The 20,296-nt window shown below is 40.9% G+C and overlaps 1 protein-coding gene across 2 annotated transcripts in view; it reads right to left on the reverse strand.

Moving 5' to 3' along the window:
• FERMT1 (fermitin family member 1) overlaps positions 1-16,723 on the reverse strand; it is an 18,527-nt gene extending 1,804 nt beyond the window's left edge. Inside the window, exons 1-12 of one of the 2 annotated variants that reach the window (XM_009641554.2) lie at positions 16,553-16,723; positions 13,511-13,744; positions 11,828-11,974; positions 11,027-11,240; positions 9,921-10,023; positions 8,230-8,337; positions 7,197-7,328; positions 7,000-7,049; positions 4,335-4,459; positions 2,896-3,002; positions 1,938-2,159; positions 1,077-1,201 (exon numbers count right to left, since the gene is read on the reverse strand). In XM_009641554.2, the coding sequence (XP_009639849.1) occupies positions 1,077-1,201; positions 1,938-2,159; positions 2,896-3,002; positions 4,335-4,459; positions 7,000-7,049; positions 7,197-7,328; positions 8,230-8,337; positions 9,921-10,023; positions 11,027-11,240; positions 11,828-11,974; positions 13,511-13,744; positions 16,553-16,703 (1,718 nt within the window). In that variant the 5' untranslated portion in view covers positions 16,704-16,723. The remainder of the gene's footprint in view (positions 1-1,076; positions 1,202-1,937; positions 2,160-2,895; positions 3,003-4,334; positions 4,460-6,999; positions 7,050-7,196; positions 7,329-8,229; positions 8,338-9,920; positions 10,024-11,026; positions 11,241-11,827; positions 11,975-13,510; positions 13,745-16,552) is intronic. The other variant, XM_035896971.1, reaches the window with a different exon arrangement.
• Between the last annotated feature and the right edge of the window lie 3,573 nt (positions 16,724-20,296).

The raw sequence follows: 20,296 nt of genomic DNA on the forward strand, positions 1-20,296 counted from the left end.
GAAAGAATGTGAGCTGTTTGTAGAAATTCACCACAAGGTGTTTTGCTGATGCTACAAAATGCAGTTTAGGTGTTGGGTTTGTTTGTGTGTAAAATAATCAGTGCTGACAAATGGGGCGAAAATTCTCTACCTGTGTTAGTAAATTAAATAGTGATAGGGAACATTCTCGGGCACTGAGCTCATGTTCTATTCAATTGCTAGAAGAGTCCCAGGCAGAATTCTGGCTGCAACCAAGCAGTGCTCTCTCAAGTGACTCCCAGGTAGGGCTCAGGAGCTGGAATATCCAGGAACCACAATGATCTGGTAGTTCACATGAGGCTACTGGGTTTTGGGAAGTCAGAAAGTTTAATAGTACAGATGTGTGCTGTTCTATGCCAGCTGGCCTCTGTGCCAGAGAATGGTTCCCAGCTGGTTCAATTTATACCACAGATGATTCCTAAGTAGCCCTGGAAGAGGTGTTAAGCGCAAATTAAGGAAGGTGCCTCCAAGTATGGTTGTGTCAGTACTTCCCAGTTTTTTGGTGGTTTGTCAAGAGAAAAGAATGCAGGTCAGAACCCTGCCATATTCAAGGCACGTGTCCAGGGAAACTGCCGTGAACACAATAGGACCTTTCTTGTGCTGCCTGCTCTTCCAGATTAACCTAAAAATAGGGATCATTTGCTGTTTTCTTAATGAAATGCCAAAGAAATTAGCATTTTATTATACTCCCAATGAGCAAGAGTTGGAGCAAACAAATATATTGCAAACCTGAGAACACCAACGAGACATGCATTTTTTTTTTTTTACAGTTTAGTGAGTTTATGTCAATAAATGTAAATAGTGATAGGTTACTTCAGGAAAAACCCAACAAGTCTGTCTGAAGGCAGACAGAATGGAGAGTCTCATTCCAGGAATGGAGTTACTGAGTGCTACTGCTATAGAAAAAAACAGCAGTATGGAAGTTACTAGAATGAAAAAAGGTCTGTGGGGGAAAAAATAGGGAATTTTTCCGAAACAGGAAGTCAAAAGAATTTCCTGCAAATCACTGACCACGAGCACGTTAAGGCAGCTTGACATTGCTGTAACAGTGTGGTTACCTTACAATGTAGTAGGATAAGCCAAACTCGGGGAGGGACTGCCATGCTTGAATAAAACGCAGCTTGGCCTCCACTAGGGGCATCTGGGATACGTTTTGGTGGGCTTCCAGAATACGAGCAGCCAACTGGGAAACACAGGAAGAGAGAAAGATTTCAGTTGACTGGAGAACAAAAATACTTCCACTAAATCAAACAGTGTTAACTCTGATACCATGTTCAGACACTTCGTCATCACCGTTCATGCAGATGTACTGCAATGAGCACTTGGGGACAGATCTTAGGCTATGAGGATGGAACAATGCAGGAAGGTCTCAGCGTCTGGGTTTGTGCTGTGCTGGGTCTAGCTCCAGCATACTGCTCTGGAGACTGTGTCCTGAGGACAGGGTAGGCTGAACTCTTCTGCAGCAAAATCAGTGGACAAGGAATTAGGTGGAGAGGAATCACAGAATTGTTTAGGTTGGAAAAGACCTTTAAGATCATCAAGTCCAACCTGTAAGAAGGAGAAGCACCCAGGCAAGGACAGGAAGACAGTTATTTAAGATGTAGGCACTAACTTCCTGTCCCTAAAAACCTTCCTTTCTTACTCTGAAGAGATTTTCAGGGGCAGCATTACCAGGAGGAGAACGTGATGAGTGACTTAGGAGGTGGTGTGGAAGTGGGAGTAGTAGTTGGAGGAAGTGCCAAGAGACCTGTCTGTGCATTCATTTTAAAGAAAAGGCCTCTTGCTAAATATCAAAGGGATGAATGAGTATTGCAGGATGATTCTACTGTATGGTTTCCAAATGCTGCTTTGATCCAGCCTTACCCCCAAGTAATCATTGGAACCACCCATCCCCAACCATCAAGCCATGCTCAGGATACCTGCTTGGACTTGTATTTTTTGGTATAACGTAGTGAGACAAAGCATTCGGGTTTCATATCTATGCTTTCAGAATCAGAGACAGCCTGGGGAGACATGGTCCAGTTCTTCATCTTTAGAAATGAAAGGATCTTGTGGACCTCAGGATGGTAAGAGCTATCGGCCATTGTTTTGCCTTTTGAGGCTAAAATGCAAGCAGCCATCCACCGAGCATATTGATTTTCCTGCAACAAAGACAATTGTTTAATATTTTTGGATAAACCATTTATGAAGATGGCTACTGGTCACACATCTTCCACTGCATGATAAAACCACTCTGAAGTTATTCGATTTAATTTGCGTGGATGTGTAGTTACCATAGTACTGTTGTTCTTCCCTGATTGGGCTAGTTCCACCTGCAGGGCTGCCTTTGCAGAATAGTTAGGTTTTAAGTTTTCAAAGAAATTCAGTGCTTTGGACTAGATTCTCTAGGAAATGTTATTGCATGTCTATTTTCCACCTAATGAACATACTTACACAATCTGGATTGACACATTTCGATACAAATGAAATAAACTGAAATTGAAAACCAATGTAAGATCCTTCTCACAGTACTCTCATCTGAACAGGGAGAGTTCTAATTAAGAAAAGATAAGAGAACAAAACCCAAACCCCAGTCCTCTGAAAACACTGAAGCACAATATTGTAATTTCTTTTTACTTTTTTGATAGGATGCTTTTTTTTCTTTCCAGCAGCTTTACTTGGAAACTGATGATAAACAGAATTATTGTTCTTCTGTCCCCTCAACCATAAAGTATGCTAGACCACCACATTATTCTTAAATTTTACTAAACATGTAGATAATAAAACTCTGTGCAGCATCCTTATTTTTCTATACAAATTCTAGAACAGGACAACGGGTCTTCTAGACAATCTGCCGATAAATCTAGAATACAAACTTTCCCTTGTCTTATTACTTACGTTTTCACATCTTAAGGAGACTTCATTCATGCCATCAGCAACAGGGATTAGTAACTTGATTCCAAACTTCTTCGCTGCAACATTTACATCTGGTACAACTTCACATCCTAGATCACAGAGAATCAGAAAGAAATGAATTTGTTTAATTACTACATCACTAACTTTAAGTACTGATTAATATTGAAGAACAATACTTAATGGTTGTTTTTCTTTGAGATTGAGAGCTGAGATGTTTGAAGTTTAGGCCTGTTCTAGCTTTCTCTTCTAGTTCACTGCCTGGTCTGTCTTGCCAGGGTGATGAATGCTCTGAGCTCAAAGAGCATGTTAGTCAGCGTGGAAGAGGAAAGATGCAACTGCTCTCAAAACCTCAGCCTGATCCTAGAAAATGCTCAATGCTTAAAAGAGAGAGGAGCTGATGAGATGGGCACTTTCAGAAATTTTAGCCTAATTATCTTGAAAGCCTGGACTGTATTTTCAGAAGCAATTTAGTACTGACAATGGGATGTAGGTGACATCTACAACAGGGCTGGCCAGTTCAGGGATCCCAGAGAACTCTGGAGACACAGTGTACTTCATGCTGATGGTGCTATTACAGGCCTTCTGGATTCAGCTGGAGCCAAGAATGCCTACAGTTCTCCTTTGTGCCAAGGGACACCAAGGCTGCGGGCTACTCGGTGAGGTTCCAGTCACCCTGGCTAGTTTTACCATGCATTTATCTGACCTACTGAGGATATGCAGACTGGTATGCAGAGCCATTTGTTCACAGGGGTCAATCTTCTTTCTATTTCAAAGGTTTCTTCTAGGATGAATCCTGGGCATCACTGGTTCCCTGATGCTGAACAAATGATGTTCCTGCAGGAGTAGACGTAGATGGAGGCTATATATGGTGCTGGTGTTTGCTATGTGTACACCTGGGGTTTTTCCTCCAGAAGTACCTAGAGCTGGTTGTAGCTATGGAAATCCCCATGCATGAAACAACCGAGGCACAGAGAAGGTCTTGGAGCTGTCCCTGCACAACAGTATATAGGTGCAGCCTATGGCACTTTTGTCCACTGCATCATCCATAATCCTCTACTACCAGCATGCATTTGCCAAGGACAGAGGCAAGTACTACCATTTAACACAGAGTAAAAGTATTTGGAAATAAAAGCGCCACACAGATCACATTCTCCACCTGACTCACCTTGAAGTGAATTCAGCAATACATGGCATTTTACAAGCCAGGTCCAGATAATCTTGGTTTGGGCTAAGGTATTGAATCCTTTTTGTTTAGGCCTCTTCTGCTGCTGCGGTCTGCCCACTTAGGAGCGTCAGTAACTGAAAACATTCCAAGACTAAATGCTGCTGTGCTTGCCTTCCTGAGTCTCACAGGGATTCCTTGATATATTCACTTCATGAATGCAATAGAAAAAGGAAAGAAAGGAGAAGAAAATTCCTACCTTTTAGGTTTAGTTTTTCAATAGGTTCCCCCTGTGCAGATTCCTGGTTTTTAAAATAAGATACTGAAGTGTCTTTAAAGACAAACCAATATGGCTTGATAGCTTTGAGTGACAGCTTCCTGGGCCTAAAAGAAAAAAAGAAATCACATCTGTTCATATTGAAATGTACACTAAGTCACTCACAATTATTACTGTGGGTCTCAAATGGCTTTGAGGTCATACACATGGCTTCAGTTGGGTTTCTCATACTTGTGTCAATGAGGGGGGTGGCAAATGCCTGGAACCAATGCTGCACCCAAGTGATCCTGGGTATGGATGTGATTTTTACGCCAGACTCTAGCTGAATCCCACCTATGATTTCTCTCGGGTTTTTTTTTTTCTTTCTCTTCTATGTGTTTTTTCTTACTTTTTTCCCCCTTACATTCCTAATCAAAGCCATTTCCTTCTAACAAAGACTAATTCTGTTTTTTACATTAACTCAGTAATGCTAATGTCACCCACTAGTTCACATGCACTAGAATTAGCTTCAGTTTTTCATGGCTCCTTATCTAGATTTACACCCATAAAACTAACTTGTATTCGTTAAATTGTAAGAGAGTAGAGACCATCTTTTTGGCTTTACCTGAATAGTATCTAACAAAAAAAATCTATTCCTGCACTAAGTTTATAGAGGTTTTGCAGAACTCCAAGAAAAGGTAATAGTTTAAACCATCTTCTTCCACTAGGGCAGTGTTATTCCAGCTCCTCACACATGTATCTAGATGGATGTAATCCTAATTTTAATTATTTTACTTAATTTCAATACTTTGCTAGTACAAACTCATTTGTTTTATAGAGTAAATTTAAAAATATCTACTTTGGAATTGAGAATTAACTAATAGATACTAATGGTCAAACACAATAATTGTGCCTGCCGCCCCCCTCTTCAGTAAGAGATAAAAATCGTAATTGATTCTCTTAAGAATACACTAACAAAACCATGAGGGGTGGGGGAGGAAATAAAATCCCAGGTTCAATATATTTCAGTAGAGAAAACCAGAGGTATTTGCACTATTTTAGTAGAGAAATGCTTCACAACTAGCTACAAAGGTCACCAATGAAGTTAAAAAGAAGAAAAAAGAAAAAAAATCAGTCTATTTAGTACTTCCCTTTAAATCTAAGATGATGGTACACAGAGTATACAGCTAGCTGGAAAACAGTGATTTATTGTAGCCACTCTTGCCTCCTCCAGAGCCCTTCTAGAAATTCTAGTTTAGAATCCTGTCTAGAAAATGGCAATTTTTATATTTAAATTAGAAAAATAACTTGGATGTTCAAAACTGCCAAATATTTTGGCTTTTAATTTTCCAATACAGTGACATTCTTCAAAAATAAGGGACTATAATTTTTTTAGACTAACAAAATAATTTTTCTATCAAAAAAAAGTTGCTGAAAACTTCTTTGAATTTTGGTTGTTTGAAAAAAATATTGTAATTCTTCACCGTATTGTTGCCCACCTGAAAGTAGTATTTTCTAGTGTGTTAATGTGGTGAATAAATGTGAATAAAAATGTGAATAGACTCAGGAGTATGACATGCAAAGCTTTGCAGTTTACAGTTAAGCAAACGTTTACAGTTAAGCAAATAATTATAGTAACAAAATGCTACTGTTCCTTTAAAACGTTTTACACCTTACCTAGTTTCTACAGTGTCTTAGGTTTAGTAAGCGATTTATTATGTATACAGGAAATTTTTCATGATGAAAAATAAGAGCTGAATGCTTTTAAAAGCAAACTGCTCTACTGCTGGGGAAAAATAAACAAGGCATTGTAAGGCTTCAATTCCCTTTCATCCTAAGCCGCCTTTGTAATTTGAACATCAAATAAAATTTCTTAACTGGGAATTAATAATTAACAATTTTTAACAGCTACCTACAGTTAACTACAGTTAACAGTTTTGAAATGCAATTTTCAGTTTGCTGACTGCAAATATGATTTGTCAACAGGATGAATGATAAATATTCATGCAACAGAAATCTTTGTCTTTCTTAAACATGAAGACTGTTTTGCGATAAAAAGGCATTACAGCACTGAGGTCACGGCAGTCATTTAAATAATGCATAAAGCAAACTATTATAGTAGGAACACAGAATTGTACTTTCCTCGCTTTACTTATTTGGTCAGGTAATACTGAGCTGGTTTACGATACTGCTATTCCAACTTGAAACTCATTTTGATATTGGAAGCAGACCCCATGTTTGGTTAGAAAAGGGTAATTTGTTTGCTGCTTCTGTTTTAAAAAAAAAAAAGGTAAATCCCCAGGGTTGCTTTCAGAAATTCTTCTCAGGGAGAGCTGAAAGTTTTTTCTAGTTTTTCATTGGCAAAAACTGGTAAAATGTCATTGAAAACAAAATTGTAGACTCTTGTTTAGAGATGATGATTGATGAGCACTAGGAAATACAAAGAGCCCAGCACCCCAAGAGCTAGAAAGATTTGCCGAGAATCTTGCTCAGAAGCAGAAAGAGAAAGATTTGAAGAGGATGCCATTAGGCTAGTTAGACCTATCTGGTGAGTTTGCTGATTTATAACCTTAGGGTCTACTGTTAGATTAGAATGAAAACTCAAGAGCTCTCTTGCATGGTTAAGCTTTTTGGTTTGTATGTTTTATTATTAGTTTTAATAACTCACCTAACTAGCCTGAGATTATCAGCAAGTTTCGGGATGTCTGTGATGTCCTCCTATCAGGAATAATTAGGAATAATTTTAGTACAATGCACTTTGTAATCGTCTGTTAACTGTGTTAAAAAAATCAGGAACCAGGTGGGCTCATCCAAGTCAATGCATTTGACACAGTGAAAGCCATTCTGGGATCCAAAAGGACATACCAAAATGTTACTTGCATTTCCACCTTCCAGTGTCACTTCCAGATGAGAAAGCGCAGCTTCTACTTCATCTACTTCTGATTCACAAGTCAAATCTTGTTCCTCTGATGATAATGATAGCTTGCTTACATGATACTAAAATAAAACACCAAATATCAAATGGTCAACATATCAATTAGCAACACACAATCACAGCATATGAAAATAGGCCATTTGGTCTTCTGGGTCTTGGACAACTGCATCAATTCTGCATCAGGGCACTATGGGGTGTTTCACGAGGGAACAGGTACATCTGCTATGATCTCCAGTGCAATTAATGACAACAGTTTCCTATTTTAATTGCCAGTCTTTGTATTCCTTCACTGTATAATCATCCTGCTCTGTGAGGTTGACTCAATGCTAACATCTCCATCCCTAGTACTGTCGGCTGTAAGTGCCATCCATACCAGGTGGACACTTGGCAGCAAGGTTCTGTGGTGTTCCACAGCAGCAAGCCGTGAATTTTTTGGCAGCTCTGTTTACATTCAAAAGGACGGAATTTGTTATTAATAAACATTTATGCCTTATTACCTACACTCAGGGACTAAGTCATGCTAAGCCATATTAAATTTCTATGTACTCCATAGTGTCTCTACCTTCACACTGTGCTATAGCTTTTTTTCAGTCTGTTGTGAATGTATGTATTGAAGTATTAGAGAAATTTTCAGGAAGCACATGTGAAAGGGTGGTAGCTGGTACAGGAAGCAACACTTCACAGTAATCCCCTTCAGAACAGACTGGTATCAAAGTTACATCCTGCGTAGGGTTTGCTTTAGATAATTTTAGTAAATGGTTCCATAATTGTGTGTGTCAGTTTGAATAATGGTGTGCTGCTACTGAAGTCAGTTGTTTTAGCTAATGGATGCTGCTTATTGTTTCTCAAACAGCAGACCCCCAGTCCAAACAGAGCTACTGGCCTGGGCTCTTTGTTAGTCTTGTCCTAGCTTGTGCCTGCCTCTTGAGGAAACAGGTTTTGCAACTTGGTTCAAGTACGTGCCTGTAGTGCCGCGAAGATCAGCATTTCTTCCTCCGTGCAGTCAATTTCTTCTAACAGGATGGCCCAACGGGCTTGTTCATATATTTGGTTTATTCGCACTGCATCATACTGTAGGAAAAAAGGACAATGTTGGTCATTAATGACCATCAGGATATAGGTACACGGTTGGCTGCAGCTGATCTAACCTTGGGCTGAAGCCGTAAAGGTTATTTCCTTCCTCCCCCCACCTCTGCCCTGCTGTATGCTGCCAACTTTCTCTTGTACTAGCTTGTGGCATTGTGTGTGGGGTCACGGTGGCTTGCTGATCCAACAGAAAATTAATCAGGAGTCCTTGCCTGAAGCAGAAGAGGAAATTAAGACATCCCCTTTTGTGGTAGTAGGCCTTGGACTGGCTTAACCAAAATGTAAAACCACACTGTGAGAGTGCAAATAATGTGACATGGTTGGTATGAATGTGACATTCAACAGCTTGCTACTGCCAAAAGACAGAAACTCTTATTCCTCACTTCCCCTCTTCTGCTCTTGGCTTTTTCGGTTCTGGCTTTATCTTTGCACTGGCTTGACATGTGTCAGATCCTGCTGTGAACTGCTTTAACTAACTGTTTTGTGGATAGTGATTGTTTCTCATTATCTACTTGGTTAGTAAGCTGAAGTGACTCACAGAAATATTCAAGCCCCAGAGCTGGTGAAAGGTAGGTGATGGGAGGGTAAACCTTGGAGTGTGACCTCTCCCAGTAGTTGTGAGCTATGAAGTTGCCTGAAGCTGTTTTGGGTTATTTTATCCTATGGCTCCATGGCTGGCTGGGGCAAAGAGGGGAAGTGTTTGGGCTGCTGACATTGAGACACATACTTGAAATTTAGCGGGGATAGCATTTCACGCAAAACCATGCCACCTGAACTAGAAAGTACCCTTCTGTTTATCTGAGATGCCTGAAATGGAAGAGTTTTACAGAATTTACAGAAAATAACAATGTGAAGGCCAAGTCTTCCAAAATTCACATTTAAACTCTTGTTGATTTACACCAGTCAATGATCACGCTTTAATTTCACTAAATGTATCACCCAAGCCTTAAAAACACCGGCTTAACACAACCACCATGACTGACTTTTAGTGGAAATAAAGCCAAACGAGAGGCAACTTGAAAAAAACATCTAAGTGATTTTTGAAGACTAAATCTTGTTTTCAAATGGGACTTAAACACTTTTGCTGAACTTTCCAAAGGTATTTAATCACCCACTCACATTGAAACAAATTTAAGTGCCTTAGTGCTTCTGAGGACTTCAGCCCAGAAAAGCTGAATATTCAGTGAAGGACATAAATGTCATTTTAAAGTCCATTTTCAAAAAAGATGGCTTATACCTTTACATCATTTAGGATACTCAGGATTTAGTTTCCCCCTTAATTTTTCTTGTTAGAAGAGAGGCAGAAGTAAACCAGCCCCTCTGGAAATCTGGATACTGTTTCTGGTGCTCTTCAGATCTTATCTTCATACTTAAGATCTTATTTCAGGTAAGGAACAGTGATTCAGTGTCCAGAGGGGAAAAGTGCAGCCCTAGCTGAGGGGAAGAAGTAGAATTTGATCTCTGAAGGGCCTGTAACAAATCCTAGCTAAAATTTGGTATCCTTGTGCTGTAGCTTCTTGACATGAAAGCAGGCAAACAATGAATAGCAATATAAACAAAGCTCTTACTTTTGGATTCAAATCAAAGAAAGTGTAATATTTAAAGCGTAAAAGAAGTTGATCGTCCTCCAGGATGTCTTGTTCCATAAGTGATCGAGATGAATCTAGCCAGCTGCGGAAGAAAACAACCCACAGATTCATCTGTACAGGAAAAACTTATCACACCTGCAGAGCTCCAATCTACTTGTGAAACAGAAGTGAGAACAAACAGCTCTAATTCTGGCAAGTCTGGGGAAAATTCACATAATTCAAGAAGGCAGAACATTCATATGGATTTCCAACTTTCATTGTATAAACACAATACCTACAATCCTCCTATTTTTTTCTCCAGCACTATTCAAAACATCAGGAACAGATGCCAGAATCAAGCAGTAACCAGTCGTGGGATGCCCTATGCCAATAAGATTCTTTCTTCTTGATCTCCAGAAATGGGAGGTTTATTTAAGCCAGGGCAAAAGTCTCCCTGTAATATTTAGAACTTCCACTTTTCATTTCAGTATTTGCTGTTTTATAATTTTAGCTACTTCTGCTCTCCAGTGAAATCCAATGAAAATATCAAAGTCACTGTTCAGTGGTCCACAGATCTAAAAATGACAATCCGTATTTTAATGTTAGAGAGACAATCTTCTCAAACACTTGCACTGCTAAACCCCCTAGTGCTCTGTCTTCTTCTGTGGTGTACAATAAGCAATGTTTGCTTGTGCATAATTCAGTAAGTCACCTATTTGTAATACATTAGAGCTTTACTGAATTTATCCACGGGTGTATTTCCACTGTCCATTTAAAGCCTTTAGAGTTTGCTGTCCAAACTGTCCTGTAGCTGTGCCCACAGTGCTAAACTGGATTTGCCTTAATCTAACAACAGAAATTAGTCCAGAGCCTGCACAATTACATAATTCATCACTTTAAAACAAAATTGCCTCACCAAGAATGTCGAGTAAGGAAGAAAGATTAAAAAGAGTAAGTATTTCTAAAACAAAACCTAGATCAAAGCATATTTTAAAGTGTCAATATATCAGGGGTTTGTTTTCAAATTCTGCTTTACACTTAGAAAGCTGGATTAATGCTACCCTTGTTAAGCCAGCAAACAAAGATCTCAAAGGGAGGCATCTTACCCTGCATTGATTTTGGCTTTGTCAGCTAAAGTCCGAGGCTGGTACATCTCTGCCAGTGTTTCTGGAGAACAGGAAGGATGACTGAAGGTGAGGATGCTGCAGTTCTGCTCAGTCAAGGGACTGTCACTGAACCAAGTAATTGTAGAAGAAGCTGGTGTCCCACTCATGGGATCATAAATGGGTGTCATGGTTTTACTATATAAACCTGGACTTCCTGCAAGTTAAGAAAGTAATGTATTATTCCAGGGAAAACTGCCTTCAGATTTAGGTAGTCTACCACTTTCCATCAAAAAAACCTAACCCTTTTCTTTCAGGACAGTCTCTTATCTCTGCTGTTTGCAGCAGGCCTTGTCCTTTCACAGGTGAAGTGACCTCAGGGACAGAAGTGCTCTTCCTTGTTCTGTGAGATCTCAGTTGTGTAGGAGGTAGGAAACACATATATTCAAGTCTTTATTTCTCCTTTTTCTTGGAGGTTGCCAAATTGTTGAATATTTTAAGAGTGGTCTCACATTTTCAAAGAACAGCAGCATATCCTGTGGGTGGGGCCACAGCTGATCACCTGTTTTCTGGTACAGCCTTTCTCATATCAATGGTGAGGAAAACATTTAAAAAACAACAGAAAACTATTGATATGCTGGAGATTTCAGGAACTTCTTGAAGCCACTAATTTAGGCTAACTGGGTCTCTCTGACCACCATCCTACATCAAACTGGTCTCCCTGGTTTTAGTAGTGTAGCAAAGGATTTCTTCCTCTTTTTGACTTTCAGTCAGAAGAACAAAAGCATATTGGTTTTTTGTTACCTGATAATCCAGAACTCACTGGAGAGTTGCACAGGTTTAAAACATCTTCTGTAATCAGTTCTTTGCTGTTCTTGTCTTTTTTCTTTTTCTTTTTGAGTGCCTCTTCTGATGGCTTCAACAAAGAGAGTTCTTCTGACCGCCTAATATCTACAATGGCAATTGGGGAAGTGAAGCAAGATGAAACATTTGAAACTTAGCAGCTTACATCCCAAAAAAGCCCATGGTTGGTAATAGCATTTGGGGAAGCTCCATGTTGCAATCTGAATTTTATTTTTAGCAGGTTGAAAGCAGTAACCATGGAAAATCCAGTCATTTGATAACAAGGCCAAAGACTTGGGGCTATGAGAGAGAGTTTTGACAGGATTTAAGCCCTACTTTTGTAGCAAGCATAACTGCATTTTAGAATGCCAGGGGAAAACTCCTTCTCCCTAACAGCTCTGCAATCACTATTGGGCATAATAACCTCAATGACATGTCTGATTTATGAATAAACAAGAAAAGAAATGGAACCACTGTACTTGAAGTTCATGCCTTCTACTATTCACTTAAGAATTTTGTATTTCTCATACACAGCTCTGTCTTGGCTATACACTATTCCCTAATACACTACTGATTCAGACATGTATTGTCAGCTGCAAACATGACACTTTGCTTCTGAAAAACACTTTTATCCTGGGGTATGCAAAGGTATTTTTGACAGTATTCGCTCATGAGAAAAGTTACAGGGTTCCTGTACTGGCTCAATCTGGAAGAAAAATGTGGGTAGAAATATTTAATTTGGCCAAATGTCAGTCGAACAATTATGGCATCATTTTATCAGAGCTGTTAAATGTGAGAAGGACGTACTATCCCTTTCACAATCCAGTACTAGAAGATGAAATCGAAAGCTACACTGAGGTCAATATGAGGTGGTAAATTCCTTCTGAAGATGAATGTGTTATTGGCCTAAGCTTGAAGATCTAAATTGAAGAATCCCTAAGGCTATGGGATTCTGAAGACTGTTTGCAGACTCGACTTATCCCTGTGGATCAGAGGCACACAGGTCTGGCATGCTTCAAAACCTCATCTCTGCTTGGAGGTGCTCTGTTACTGGAAAGAGCAGGGACATGGGGACTCAGTGCTGCAACATGTTGATGGGTTTGTCTGGGGTAGTTGGGTATGCCCTGACCTGAAGAGGTAGCAGCATATAAAAGCTTTGAACGTTTAAAACATGCTCCTTCTGAAGTAAATACGTATAACCAACAGGCCAAGTTGAATATCATTAATGCTAGTGGAAGTAGGTGATAAACCAGCTGACACCAGTAAAACTGCCTATGGTGAAAGGTGGTGTAGGAGATTGATAAGCTCAAGCTCTTAGTCAATGGCATAGAACAAGCAGGACTGAGTCCTGCTCAAGGAAGACAAGGATCCCTACAAAACCATCACCAGGATTTTGACTATCCAGTACTCCTGCAGCTCATGCGACACATTTGTGACACCGTTTGCATCAGTTACTGCAAAGACTAAGAACCACTGACACGCACTGGATGCTAAATACCAAAAAATCTGTCTTTGATCTTGGGTCAACTCAATGTAATTTCTCCTTCAGCCAAACAGTTTTGTGAGTAAGGACTTCATATCAAAACAAAGTCACCTAACACAATGCTCCAACTTAGCTGCCAGAGGTGATTTAGCTTTACTTACTGAGAATTTTGCAGATGTCACTGACAGCTTTGAATACCACAGAAGAGAAGCTGACTTTCAGTCTCACAGTCTTCATGTTTGGCAAGCGAAGCCGCAGCATTTTGTGCTGAGTGGTAAAGAACAGCTTAGCATCTGCCTGCACCTCACATTTATCGAGTGTCCAGTGGGTTTTCAGAAGCCAACGTTTTTTTTGCGCCCACCAAAGAGCATAGTCTGACCAATCCTGTGGTGTTTCTAGGAAAATACGAAATGGTTATTAATAAACTATGGAGCAAATATACTAAAAAAAACTCAGTTTGGAAACAGTGCTCTGCAAACAGGAGAATTTATTTACATTAAAGTAGCAACTACAGCTCCCGAGATCTAGACCCCCTTTGCTGAATACTTGTATCAGTCACTGGGAACTAATTTGGTTTTCCCTGAAGAGTTAACCTAGGCGTTGACTGTGGCACTGCCTTAACCTTGCAGATATCCACAGGGAAAGTGCATCGCCTGAACCTGGTGCTATACATGGTCCAATGCTGCTTGGATTCTGCTAGGATACGGACTAATAACAAGGGTACCTACTTAGCATCTGGATAGTGCAAGCTGAAAATCCTCCCACAGAATCTTGTGTGCACCCAGATGGGCACAAGTTCTTCCACAATCTCCTGGGAAGCACCACTGAACAGCTCATCTCTACAGCATTAAGAACCAGCAACGAGTCCCTTGAAGTCTTGGTGACACACAGCTAAGGGCTGCTCTCGGCTCTTCTCTGTGGCTGCACAGACAAGGATGCTCACCCGAGCACAGCCCACTTACAACTTTACAGTGGCAACATTCTTTAAATAATCAAGGAAAAGAATTATTATTTCGGAGTAAGCCCTGTGACAATCAGCAAAGAGTTAACTAGCTCTCTAAAGAATAAGATGACCTTCTCTACCACACAGCATGCAGAAACTCCTAAGAGAGGTAGAAACTTGTAAGGGAGGTTGAACGGCCATGATGTGATATGGTACAGTTACATCTTTTATTAGTCTGTGCAGGAGGGCAGGCTGGTGTGACTGAGCGGGGACTGACAAGAGTTGCCTACAGAAACTTCCCAGAGAAGACAGACCTGCCAAGAGGGGACTGACTGTCTCGTTTCACCAATATGCCTGTGTTTTGCTTAAGTAAAAAATGTTGATGTATTTTGTACTTTGAAAACATACAAATAAAGTAAGGGTTGCTAAATCAAGAACAGATAGATGTCTTTGTTCATGACTTACATTAAGAGTTTTGGAGGGGGAGAGCAGTGGCTTTTGTCCGATTACTCTTGAGCAGTAACCTATCCTGACCTGAAAGGTGCAAAACCTTGACTAGATCAGCATGAAAAGCACATGCATAAGGGAAGGATGAAGCATTGCTTGGGAAATTCCAAGATTAGGTGACTTCCCAGATGCCAGTGATGCGTAGTAGCCGGTAAAGTTTCTGTGTGATCTTGGTCAAGTTGTTTCAGTCTTCTGCGTCATTTCTTGTTCCTCCTCACCAGCTCCGCAGGTAGAGGCTGTTTCTTAGTGTGTCTATAGCACAGCAGAGCCCTGTCCTATTTTGGAATTTCTTGGTAAAAAACTGTGTCTCAAGAGAGCCGCTGACACAAATCACTTAGTTACAGATTTGCTTTAAATATTATTTAATATAGAAAACTTTTCACGCTTGTTAAGTACTAGTTATAAAAATACTGTGAAAAATTCGTCTTCTGACCCAGCGAGAACTCAAGCCACCATTGGTTTGCTGGCTGAATTGTGTGCGTAAGTACACACAGAATTTGGCAGAAATGTGTCACAGATACGCTACCTGCTTTAATGCTGGAGAAGGGATTCCCTGATAAAATCACTATCTCCAAGTAGAGGTTTTCCATCACAAAGGGTTTTCATGTAAAAATGACCTTCCATTGAACGGGAGCCTTTTGGAAAGGGTATCTTGTGCATCTCCCCTTTGTTTCCTTCAAAACCCGTGTTTGAAAACAAAATAATTCATTTGGCAGTAAGAACTCCAGAATTAAGTTGCCGATTTTAAATTTCTTGACACTAATTTTCTGAATCGTTTTACTATAGTTCAGTTTTTTTCTTCGTGTTTGTCTGAAGCCAAGCTATGTAAAAAAGACTGAAGTGTCAAGGAGGTTTTTTTGACATTGTTTTGGTTGCCACAAAGCTTGTATTTCTAGAGCAACGCATAGAAATGCAAAGCTCACTCTGTTCCCACTTGGTGAGACTAATCCAGCAGGCAGGTTCCTTTCTGTGTGAAGTCAGTGACTGAAGACTTCTAGATTTAAGAATTCCAGGAAAGAGATCAATACTTGAAGAATGAGTTGCATATGAAAACCCCGTGGCATCGATATAATAATCAAATACCATACTATCTTGTCTGTATCTGTCATTCTGCAGCCTCGGAGTGCAGGTGATTATTTTGGGAGGCAGCTCCATTTGATGGCTTTGAGTTTAAGAAACCTAGATTCTCTTATTGCCCGTAGTGCTGCCTTGCTGTGACCTTGCACAGGGTATTTTACCTTTCATCTCCTACCTTTGACTCGGCCAGTCTCTGCTCTTCACTGCTGTTCCCTATTGGATATATGCAACAGATAAGGTGGCTCAGATTTTGGCTAGAATGCTACTATAGCACAGGAAACAGTAACTTCTGAAACACCTTTGTAACAACTAATCCTGTCTCCCTGACCACGACAGACGGATAAATAGGGTACCGGCTACCTTTATTGCCCCTCAAACCAGCCACCTGTAAAGTCTATCTGGAAAAGGAGTTGAATAGCTAGTCTAGTCCAACTATATTTGTCTAACTGCAAGACAGTAAAGTTTTGTTTGCACTGTGGTAGTGTAGGGGCTTCAGTCACAGGCAGGGGAGGGGTTCTGGCCACCTAAAAACCCTGCGTCTGCAGCACCTACATGCTCCGCGTACCGTTACAAAGAAGTTAAGCGAGGCAAAATGTGCCGGAGCCTCTTTTTTTAGAAGGAAAGCCGCATGTATTATTTTAATAACACTGTATAAATTAAACAGGTCTTTACTCACTGATTTGTTCTACTAATTTCAGCATCACTCCTCCAATATGAAGGTCCCCTGTGACCTGTAGTAAAATTTCCTTTTGTACCTCTTCATGCTGATTATCAACTGTCACCGAGAGCTCCCAGGAATGAGACCTGTGTTCACTCGAGGAAATCATTTTGGAAAGGTCTACGTAAGCTCTGCAAAAACAAAACAAACAAGCAAAAAGGATATTTTTCCTCCACTCTCTGAAACATGCATCTCTCCACAGTCTCAAAATACCTCCATGCTACCGGGACTTCGCAGTGGCCTTGCCTGGAACTTCAGATGTGTTATCTGGTTACCTCTGAACTAGACTCTGCTCTTATGATTACTTTTGCAAGATAGGCACATGGGATTTTTTGTTATTGTTCTGATTTCACCAGCTGGGTAGAGCTAGCCCAGTTCTACCTGGGTTTCCCCCTCTATACAATCCTAATCTGCCAGTCTGGACACCATAAAGCCTGCAATTGTGGGTGGGATCTGTTTCGGCAATCTGTCCAGTGAACAAAGGAATTTTGTTGACTTGTACACTTACAGCTGTATTTTTCACTGCAAATGAAAGCTTACACTTGCTGTTCTGCCAGCTCGGTCCCACGGGACCAAAACCAGAGAGCAGTTTTACCTATTTAGGTAGATGCAAGGGGAGACAAATAACTTAAATGGCTCTCTGCCAGCAATATCCAGGCACATAACTGCAGTTTGTGCTGATTGTCTGCTTGCACAGAGATGTAGGCTTGTATCCTGTCTCAGCAGGGTAAATCGTCTGAGAACCCACCAGGCTCCTGCCAAGACAGGTAAACAGTAATCGTGCCAAGCCAAACGAGAGAAGATGCTCAAAGTAGAAGCTGTGGTTGTCATCAGTAGAGTTCTGCTAATTACTGAAGTAAGAGCTTGTAGGTATAAGGTGATGCTGCAGGAAGGACTTGGGATATTTAACCACTGAGAGAAGATACTGGATCAACACTCGGTGGCCTGTTAAACTGAACTCTAAGAAAAAAGCCTTTGCAGTTGAAGCTTAGGCAGTAAAGTGGATGACTTCCATTTATTGAAGACTTTCAGCAATACCTGAGAACTGAAGTCACAGCCAGAGACTGTGTTACAAAGGTGCCATACATAGCCTGCTTCTAACACAAAAAATAACTAGGATTTATTTACAAAGAAGGCTAGAGGGGATGTAACAATGTTAACAGATTTCTGTAGATATTTTTAAAAAGTAGTATTTAGTAAGTTAAAACCCTTAGCCCAAAAGTTAGGTCAAAAACAGAAAAATCAAGAACTGTTGTCACAGGTGAGGAGTGAGAGAAGGAATGACCTTTTCTAGGACTGACTGCAGGACAAGATGGGACTAGCTTAGCTTACACTAATGTAAAATTAAGCTGAAGGTTAAAGAAAGCATGCCTGGAAACAGGGTGAAAATCTAAGTTCACCTATTTACCAAATTTATAATAACAAAGCTTTACGTTACCAATTAGATAATAAAAGAGGTTTTTAGCGCCAAAAGATATTAGTGCAGGGCAGAGCCCAGTTCAACATTCATTCCAAGGTTCCCTTCCTCGGGAGGCTCTTGCAACTCAATAGCCAGCCTGTTACAGCTTAACCTTGCCCGGACTTTCAGGGGTTATTCACGTTTCTTAAGAATTTCAACAGGAAGACTTCTGATATTTTGTTAAATTACGTATCATGCAGTATTCATATTATGGACACATATATATATATATAACATAAAGTCATCTAGCTGTTCCAGTGAAGTTCTTTAAAAATCTGTTCTCAGAATCCTAATGTTGTACACTTGGTTCCTTGAACTCCTTTGGGCCTAGGCCACGCCTGTTGTCAACCCTACTGATATAAAATTCGGTATCAAAGGGATAATAGAAATGTGGTGGTAATGACAAATTCTACCAATAAGAAAAATTGATTCCAAAGGCAAAGGCAATGAAAGAGTATCTGTTAAAGATTAGATTGATCCCCCCCCTAAATGAATGACAATATAAACGAAACAATCTGTCCAGCTCATAAACCATCCTTTTAGGGGAAAATCACCTTACCAAGGAGCTTCACTTAGAACTGTGCTGGGAGTCTGCCCTGAAATTCTCAAATTGTGATGACTTATAGACAGTCCTAACTCAGAAAACTGCAACTTCATAATCATATGACTCCAAGAAGCTAATTTACACTGAGGAACAAATACTGTTAATTATGTTCTTGGATGTGCCAGCCTACACCTTTTCACCAAACAGTTACTAAACCAACAAAGGTTGGTACTTAGCCAAGAAGTTTGTTTGTTTTGCCTTGGTAAATAAAGACATTATGTTGGATGCTGGGAAAAGACTATGGCTCTCCCGCCTCAGGGACAGAGCTGGGATTTTGAATTTGTGCTGCTGTGTGGCACAGGGATGTACCAGCTTAGGTATGCATTGGACCAGGGGGTACCTGGTGGAAGGGAAAGGCTGTGCCTCTCCTGCAGGCACAGCGACCAGGAGACAGCTCCTGAGATGGTCTCCCAGGCAGACGAGGGCAGCACAAGGTCTAGAGAACAGTTATCGTTGCACTGTGTTCACAGCAAAACAAAAATCCTGGCTTTAGAGACATCTGAATGCCACTAGTCACTCTCCTAAGCTTAGGTAACAGCATTAAAAATAAATAAATCTATAACTGGCTTAAGCACATAGGCGCTTTCACTTCAGCAGTGTATGAAATCTGACAGGGGAATTATACTTTTGCCTATGTTACAGTCCACCATAAGCCAGTATTGTTACTGAAAAGAAGCCATCTCATCTGCCCTCTTGTGCCAGCAAAAACATTTGGGAGCTGATCTGGATTTCTTTTTCTTTTTAAAATTGGTTTAGCTTCCCAGTCTAATTCTGCGTACAAATGCCTGTGCTGACATGGGTGAAAATGAGCAGCCCAAGGGGTGGGTGAAACTCTTCCTTTCATTGACGCTGGCTTGGAAAACCATGGCCTCAGTGCAGCTAATCCTGGCACTCCATCATTCCCTGAAGCTGCTCTCTTCCCCACTTACTCTTCAAACCAGGAGGTTTCAGTCTGATGGTAAGGAAACACAACCACTAGTGAATCTACCACAGGGCGCAACACAAACAAAGCCCAGTCGCAAAAAAAAAAAGAGGCAAGCTAAGCAAGAAAGATGAACTATTGCGTGTTAAAACCCAAACCAACCCACACTGCCAGGGCAGGCTGTGCGTGCTCCGTGCCTTAAAACCTTCAGGTCAAGACTGGATCTGCTCCGGGAACGTGCCCCGATTCGTGGCCTCCACGTGGGCTGCAAGTTCGGCGGCCTGGCACGGGAGATCAAGAAGGCCAGAAACATGTCTTCAGGCTACTGCTGACTCCAGTCAGGCTTTCGACAGAGCATTTTAGCCAACACTGCTATAGCAAAGGCAGCAATTACTCTACAGATCGAGCTCTCCGCAATTTTTAGCCCCCACTGCCCCGAACTGCAAATTTTGCATGGAAAATACAGGAGATTGTTAGTTGTACTGAAGCAGGAAAGCACTTGAAGGTAGAGGGGGGAAAACCAGAGTATGATGTTTCCCTGACTATGTCTCAGGCAGGTCGCACCCTGGCATCTTTCAGGAGGTAAGGGGTGAAATAAATGGGGGCAACAAGGGGGTAAATGCGGCGCCAGCTCGTGGTCCCTCGGCCCAGCGGGGAGAGCAGAGCGGGCGGTTGAGGAAGTGCCCGGCAGCCGCCGCGGGACTGACCCCGGGGGGG

This window comes from Egretta garzetta, unplaced genomic scaffold, assembly GCF_000687185.1.
Source record: "Egretta garzetta isolate BGI_Z169 unplaced genomic scaffold, ASM68718v1 scaffold306, whole genome shotgun sequence".
NCBI classification, from domain to species: Eukaryota; Metazoa; Chordata; class Aves; order Pelecaniformes; family Ardeidae; genus Egretta; species Egretta garzetta.